General features: G+C 49.2%; 2 protein-coding genes across 2 annotated transcripts in view; both read right to left on the bottom strand.

Moving 5' to 3' along the window:
* The window catches only part of GGA2 (golgi-associated, gamma adaptin ear containing, ARF binding protein 2), a 14,616-nt gene extending 14,528 nt beyond the window's left edge, over window positions 1-88 (bottom strand). Inside the window, exon 1 of the mRNA XM_009320521.1 lies at window positions 34-88. Within this exon, the coding sequence (XP_009318796.1) occupies window positions 34-88 (55 nt within the window). The remainder of the gene's footprint in view (window positions 1-33) is intronic.
* Window positions 89-245: 157 nt separating this feature from the next.
* Window positions 246-8,190, bottom strand: EARS2 (glutamyl-tRNA synthetase 2, mitochondrial; the record flags this gene model as incomplete). The annotated part of the gene is made up of 8 exons (XM_009320520.1): window positions 246-945; window positions 1,549-1,684; window positions 3,049-3,179; window positions 4,397-4,550; window positions 5,097-5,205; window positions 6,047-6,519; window positions 6,847-7,036; window positions 8,013-8,190. Coding segments are annotated over 8 exons (1,455 nt in total), but the record flags the coding sequence as incomplete, so codon positions are not given.
* Window positions 8,191-8,234: the final 44 nt, after the last annotated feature.

The following is an 8,234-nucleotide window of genomic DNA, read 5'->3' as shown; positions in this document are numbered from 1 at the left end:
ACCCGCCGTCGCTCCTTGCGCGCCGCTGCTCACCCCCGTGGGAAGCCCACACGAGTTTTCGTGGCGTGGAAGCGTACGCTGCGGGCATGGGCTGGCTCGGTAAAACATTCACCCCCACCCCCCCGGCTGCTCCTCCCCTCGCTGGCGTGCAGAGCGAGCACGCATTGGCGAGAACGGAATCAAAAGACACCACATTAGTTTAATAATTAAAGGACATCACCCAAAAGAGGAAAAAACATCCCAATCTCCTGGTCAGGGATATTTTTAGCAGAACCACACGCGTGACACAGTTATAGAGGGAGGAGAGTCCCCCTCTCCGAGCAGCTCGGCCTGGCAGGGCACCGGGCAGATAAGAGGGCAGCAGCTATAATATACACATATTTTTTATATATATATATATATGTGAAAATACCCTCCTCATGGTATTTCTTGGGGACCTGTGTAGTTGTAGCTGTAGGTACCCTGATTGCGAGGCCCTCTCCAAAAAGAGACCCGATTGCTTGGACACAAGCTGTGCTGGTATCAGAAATAGCATTACACTCTGTCCACATGGTCTGAATTTAAATGCTGATACAAGTCTCTTTCTCCCAACCTGGAAACCAGGCTATTTGCACGAGATGAAAGCAGAAGGACAGACCTAAATCTGTATTCGGTTCCTCTCCCAGACAAACTGCCTTATGCTTGGTGCAGATACATACAGACCTGGAAACATCATGGTGACACCTGCCTGGTCTAAAGCCCAGCTCATCTGATCAAGGCTAATCACGCCGAGATCAAAAAATACAGGTCTAGGACAATGACACGTGCTGCCTACACCATCTGAGTCCACGGGCTGGCTGTCGGCGTCGTTTCTGTCTCGTATTAGCTAGATAGTGCTTTGCGTATTCTTCCACACACTTCTTTGGGTCCCAAAGTCACCATCATCTCAGCAACACTCGGTCCATGCTGAAAACACATAAGAAGTCATTGTACAAATGGAAACTTACACTTTTCAGATGTGTTTATGCATCATCATGGCGGAAATGATAGACTGATTAGCTATCAGATTGCTGTTAGACCAAGGGTAGGGGTTTTATTAGCAATCTCAAAACAAGGGTTGGGTTTTTTTTTCCTCCTGAAGTAAAATGCTAAGAATGATCAAACTGACCCAGAAGGATTGATGCCAGAGCCTAAGCCAGGGTAAGGCTTTGAAGAACTTTTGTAAAACTTGTTTTTGAACTTTGTAAAAGCAGATTGCATGTAAAATTCCAGTTTTGCCCAAAACCTACAACCTTGCCAATGCTCCCTACAGCTGGTCCAGAGGTTTTTCTAACTTCAGATTTGTGACCAGCATATTCATGCTTTGACAACTTCTGCCTTTCTGAAGCTTTCACAACAGCCTTTTCTTCCAGAATTGCTGTATATCGGTACACTCGGTCATAACAGAAAGTGATGTCAATTCTTGCAAGACGTCCAAATACCAGTATCTTGCTATCAGAGAGATGGTAGCTGTTAAAAAAAAAAAAAAAAAAAAAAGAAGGTCCCAGTCTTGGAATTTTTATTTTTTACCTGCTGCCCACTGAGAGCCAAGCGAAGGAGCTTCATCACGCTGCTGTACTTAGTCTCTTTGGTTTGTTTCTGGAGGCTTCTCAGATCTTTGTTCAACTCCTCCACAGTCAAAACAGCTGCCTGCCTTGTCATGAGCCTTTAGGAAAGAAGATGTCCTTAAAATCTGGGGACGTACAAAACACAGGATTCTTACCCAGAAATGACTAACGACTTTGATGACTGACAGCTACCTCAGACTGCTAGCCACCTCGGACTGGTTTTGCAAAATCTTATGGCAACAGCAGCAGCTCCAGGTAAACTTTCTTGCCTTTCACTCCTGCTCTGTGCCAGGGCACTCCCGCTGCTCACTGCTGCCTTGGTCGTGTACACGGGTACCCTCCTAGGCAGGCAGGTGGGACTGCTTTACCTCGATACTGCTGCTAAGACTCTGCTTTGTGAAACCATACCTTTATTTCAACAGCACCAGAAGCAGAGTTTGTTCAGAAAAGCAAGCATCAAGCTTAAATCACAAAATTATGCCAAGGACCTGGAAAACCACAGCAAAAGCAGTAATTCCGATTTCCTTTTTAACAATATGATTTTTAGAGATGCAGGAACCATCGCTGCTACTACTCGGCTGTAGGTAGCAGTACTGTTATCCCTCCCGGATAGCAAGTGTTCTGACGTTTGAATTACTGTGACAAATGACTGAGGGCAACCAGCTTTACAGATAGCTGGAAATAATAGCTCAATTTGCAGATACTGCCACCTTAATTACTCCCAAAACTGTTTTTCAGGGCTCATTTTAGTCCAGAGGCGAGATCTGAACTGGGAAGGTGACGGACATACCACACCGCCTAGCTGCAAGGCGTGGCGTAGCAGAGGGGCATGGGGCAGCAGTGAAACTCGTTGGCAAAACCCCACAAAACCCACTGGCGTAGAAGGAAGGCCCTAGACTGGGCAGACTGGCTGCAATCCCGGCGATGTTCCTGAGCAGACAGAACTGCAGACTGCTAGCTGGAGACAAAGGAATGGAAGCAGGAAAAGCTCCCCAGGGACGAGCGCTTCAGAAGTGACGGCGATTCCGGCTGGACACGAACCGGGCTCATTCCAGAGACCCAGAAGTCCCATTACATAATCTGAACACACGTGGACCAGAACCACCTCGCACTTATCCAGTTTGATGCTACAGCAGACAAAAGCACAGGAGATCAGGTGGCATGGGAAACCCCTGCTAACACTGCTGCTTCATTAGCGCCTGCTGGCACACAAACTCCGCCGTGCTTGGTGCTTTACTAAATCCAGACATGACAATTCTTGCTTGAGAGCACTGATGTGAGCTTTCCCACTGGCAAGCTGCTTTTCAATTAAAAACACAGAATTTCTCACTAGTTATCGACTACAGCACATTCCAAAGTAAAGCAAATTAAATAAGAGCATGTCCAACATCAATACAGCAGCCAAGAGCGATGCTCTGGGGCGGGCAGGTGGGTGTGTACAGAGCTGGGAAGAGACACTTACCCTAAGACTAGTTTTCCTATTTCATCTACTTCTCCAGAAATAGTTTGTAGCTGCTCTCGGGATACCGAGGGCCTAACCCATAAGTAAGAATAATCAGAGGACACCAGGTTCTTCAGGAGGCTTATGTGACCCTGCAGAAAAAAAGGAAAGCTGTCAAGGCTGAGGGTTAAGCCGGGGGGGAGCAAACACATCCTGTCTGGACTTGGCAAACGGGGTCCAAACACACCACTGCCTCGTACTCCGTACTGCTCAGAGGAAACGCGAATCGCTGACATTTAGGCAGCTGAGGTTTTCACACCCATAACCACCTGGTGTGAGCAGGGACACAGGTGGAGCCCAAAGGGCCGCGGCTGTACCCGTGCTGCAGAGCCGCGCGCGGGCTGACTCAGAGTTAGCCCAGGGAAGTGGCTCGCCACGTTCATCTGCCGCCTTTCAAGAGACAGTGGGGGGAAGTCACGAGTCACCGTCCCGCTGCCACAGTGCAGCCTTCATGCTGGAACAGTCGGATCTCTTCCTGCCCTTATAAAGAAGGCTTTATTCTTCACGGGGAAGTCCCCAGATACCACAGTAGCATCCCAGGGGCAGACTGGGAAACAGCTGGGCTCATCCTCCTTCCTGGCATCGGGAAGAGCCACAATATCTTCTGTCCCCTTCACAGCCAGCACTCTGCCACTCAACCAAGACCAGGGCTCCCAATGCACAAACCCCACTAGTTTAACCACCGAGAGCTTCATCCACCTCTGCAAAGAGGTTGCTTTGACTTTGCTAGCAAAGCATGAAGCAGCGGCAAAGCAGAAGCACCTTACGCTGCCCAGTCAGCAAAAGCTAGAGGTGAGCAGTCTCCTGGCACAAGGGGCCCTGGGTGCTGGACCTTCTCACCACAAGCCAGCTGCACCCTGGGCTACAGGAGGAGAAGCGCAGCTCGGAGGTTTTCAACACTTATCTAGACAAAGCCACAGCTGACCTGATCCAGCACTACTGACAGCCCTGCTCTGAGCGTGAATCAGAGAGGCCTTCCAAGAAAATCCTACAATTCCATGATTTGCTTCCACGGCAGGGACACGTCCTCCCTCTGCCGAGGGAGCTCTCTGCCCGAGAGCTTACGACTCTGCAAAGACCACCAAGATACTCAGCATGCCCATTCCTACAGGTCAGCTAACTATATCATCAGATTTTGGCAGTCAGCATGCACGCGATCACTTGAGCTGGCAGTGGCAGCCACTTGCAGGCTGTGGCGCTTCAGAGCTCAGATGAAAGCAGTGCCCAGGACTCAGCTGAGTCTTCATCCAGGAATCCCACAAAACCTCAGCTCCCCAAAATGGTGACACAATGCTATCACTGCTCATACTTTTCTCAGCAGGAGGACTCGCTCCACATACTCCTTTTCTAGAACCTCTTGATCCACTTGTTGATCCCCATAGACGTGCTCCACCAACAACTGCAACTCTCTAATTAGCTTCTGTCGCAGCCCTTCATTCTCAATATGACGGGCGAGGTGAATCCTGTAACAAAGAAGAAAACTGCTTTTGGACTGCTTTGGGTTAGATTGGATCTAATCATCCCAGCCTCAAAACATTTACCAATTAAAACTGTTAGAAAAGCAACATTAAACCCCAGACAGACATTCTACAACAAAGCCTTTAAGTGCTAATGCACCACAGTGAACAAAAGATGTGGTAACTCTCAGCAGCACAACGTCCCCATAGCACACGAGTGAGTGTACTTGCAGAAGTACCCTCTGGAAGCGTTGCCTCTTTTTAGACGTTATTTTGAATCTAAACTTAAGACCTTGCATCCTCCTAGCTACACACCATCTGCCCAGGTTTTTACAGCGTGCCCGACACCAGCGTCCAAGCACAGGACGGGAGAGGAGACAGGAATGGTGTAAGCAGAAACTTATACTTGGCTGTAGCGCAGCAAAAAAGCCGCTGTGCTTGGGACCATGCTTGATCCAATAAACAAAATCGCCAGACAAAGCCAAGCGCTAGGAATAAATTCTCACTGATGTACAGACTACTACGTTTTGAAGTTACCACTGATATTTATACCTGTTGAATTCTGGGAGTTTTTCAAGATCCAGGAGGGCAGAATGGGTTGTAATTCTGCCTATTTCAAACTGTGAGATCAGCTCCTCCAAAGTCCTCCCCATCTGTTTCTCTGCAAAAATAACCCAACAAGGGCATAATACACATCCACTCTCCTGCAGAGAACTAGTGTCGCTGCATTTCACTGCAAGCCTCGGGCGCAGGGCCGGGACAGCAGCAACCCAAGGAAGAAGGGACACAGAAGAGCCACTTTTTGCAGTGCTAACAGGGACGCACCCCAGCAAGCAGGAGGGAACTTGTAGCAGGCAGGCACAGGGAGCTGCCCTCTCCCTAAGAGCAGGCTCTGCTAACTACTGGTGAGGAACTGGAAAGGGGGACATTCTGCTTGGCTCTTCAGTGGAACACCCCTTGCATCAGTCAGCCAAAAACAAGTAACACTCGGCCAGGAGGCTCCACTGCCCAGGAAGGGTTTCATTCCCAAGCAGAGTTCCCAAAACACAAGTTAATTTGTGATCCCCACACAGCAAGAGCAACAAAAGGAGTCACTGACTCAACTTCTCATGGTCTTTCAGGTTAAACGAGAAGTGTGACAGATGTAATACACAACACTGCAATTATTAACCATAGAATACAAGTTTTCCCAAGAGTTCACAGACAGTTTCTTCACCTTGAGATGAATGTGTTCCTAAGTGGGAACCCATTAAGCATCAGACTCAATTTAAATGGCTGCACAGAGGCAGAAAGATTCCCACCACCCCAGCACACCACCCAGGCTTTCACAGGAGCTCTGCAGAAGCCCTGGTGGCATTTCAGTAACAGACTGGTCGCCGGATGCCTATTTCCTGATCCCTTCAAACACTGCCAAAGTTCTCAGCTATTAACATAAACCTAACCCGTTCCCCACAGTCAGCATCAAGAAGTGTCCTAGCAAGTACCGAGCCTGTTGTTGTTACCTGCGAATCCAGAGCCACAGTTGGTTATGATGTCCAGCAGAGCCTCTGGCAAGTAGCCATCCCGAGCAAAACGCTCCAGAAAGATGTCCCCCTGCCTTTTCGACAGCTTGCCACCGTCTTTGTTCAGAAGCAGCGGGAGGTGACCAAACTGAGGGGGATCCCAGCCAAAGGCTTTGTAGAGAAGGAGGTGCTTGGACGTTGAAGTAAGCCACTCAGTTCCCCGCAGAACGTGGCTGATGCCCATGTAATGGTCATCCACCACGTTTGCCAGGTGGTAAGTGGGGAAGCCGTCCCCCTTGAGAATCACTGGGTCGCCTTCCACGTCAGCCACTTCATGCTTGCTCCAGCCATAGACCAGGTCCCGAAAGGGTTCAACCCCCTTCTCCAGCCGGAAGCGGACTACCCAGTCAAGGCCCTGTGACAGCTTCTCAGACACTTCTGTGGGCGTCAGGTGCCGACACCGGTTGTCATACCTTTGAGAAAGGAGAACGAAGGTCTCAGGTCAGTACAGGCCAACCCCATCAGCCATTTTTACATTCCCAAAACTCTAAATTGATCCCTGAATTTTAGCTGTAACCTATGTAACACCTAGGATTTTAGCTGTAACCTATGGACATGTAACACCACATGTCCAGTCAAACTACCTCACCTCTGGAGGTCACTCCCCTAAGCCTGGAGGTCACCCCCTAAGGGTTACACTGGCTTCTCTCTCCCCGGGAAATCCTATTGCCGCGCACGTTGTCGAAAGTTTTTGCAAGCGCGCAGCACAGAGAACCACCCGGGGGACAAGGAACCCCTACCGCGGGGTCTGCTGGCTCCGCAAAGCCTCCTTCTTCAGCAATTGCAGGCGCTGAGGGGTACAAAAGCAGCGGTACGCCGCGCCTCTCTCCAAAAGCACGTGGGTGGCTCTCCTGTAAAGGTCAAGTCTGTGTGACTGCTGGTAGGGTCCAAAGGAACCACCGCGGCGAGGACTCTCATCAGGGGGAATACCTGAAACATCAGTATGACAGGACTTAGAAAGCCCGTAAAAAGGCAGAGTGGAACCCACCATCGGAGCACACTGAACGAAGACGAAACAGCAAGGTTCTGGAGAGCGTCCAAAGATGGTGTCTGCTCCAGGGCAGCCCGCTAACGGCATCTGTCTAGCACAGGTGTCAGATTCCCCTGGACTCAGAAGATAAACAGCAGCCAGCACCTTCGGAATTTAGAGTATCGCGTGTGAAGCAACGAGCAGAAAAAACCACCAGAACCGAGTGAACAGTTGAGCGGCTCCGATACGCTACTTAGAGCAAAACGCAGTCAGGTGTACGCGTACAAAGTAGCATCCACCCTCTTCATAGGAAAGAACACTCATACCACAAAAATACAGTTGAGACCTTGGCCAATTATTTTACCTACCCCGAAGTTATTAATCAACAGCAAAGTCCTAGTCCCTTGTCGTTTACCTACCCATTAATGGCAACATCTGTGGGATCCGGCTCTAACTTTATCACAATTCTGTATTCTAAAATCACCCTCACTTCCAGTTCTTAAGCTCAAAAAGCAGCAGAGGATTCAAAATGAAAACTGACACCTCCAGATCCCCTTTAGCAAATACTCTGTAAATAAATACATAAACAATTCATCAGTTTACAGCGAGGTCTGTGAGCTCCAACTTCTGACCTTTCCGTCGTGTCTCTCGTGCACAACGGCACATGGGGCCACTTCCACAGATTTGGACCTTTCTGCGTGTCAGACAACACAGCCGAAAGAAACCAAGCCTAACCAGCTATTTCTGCTGTAAAACGTACTTCCAGCAGGACCTTCCTGATGCCTAGCTGTAGGAATGACTACGCGTCAACTAATTCACCGCCTGAAACGCTGCATCGCTTGCTATCATGGAAAACACTCTCAATCTGGGTGCTGTTAATCTCCAAAAAGAGGAGAATCTTTCAGTAAGTAAAAAATGAAAGGTGTCTGTAAATACCTGCCCAATCCAGCATATCTTCTATTCCTTCTGCAGCTCCAGGCACCACTCGATTTTGATCCGTATCCTCCACCCTCAAAATAAAGGTCCCTTGGTGGTTTTTGGCAAAAATATAATTGTACAGAGCAGTCCGAAGGCCACCCAAATGCAGAAAACCTGTTACCACGGGGAGACCAGGGGAGACCCGTCATAACCGAGGGATTCTTAAAACGGGAGCCGGCG

The sequence above is a fragment of the Pygoscelis adeliae genome, unplaced genomic scaffold (genome assembly GCF_000699105.1).
Source record: "Pygoscelis adeliae isolate BGI_AS28 unplaced genomic scaffold, ASM69910v1 Scaffold173, whole genome shotgun sequence".
NCBI lineage: Eukaryota > Metazoa > Chordata > Aves > Sphenisciformes > Spheniscidae > Pygoscelis > Pygoscelis adeliae.
Note: the sequence above shows the minus strand (reverse complement) of the source record. Positions and strands in the feature narration are given on the sequence as shown.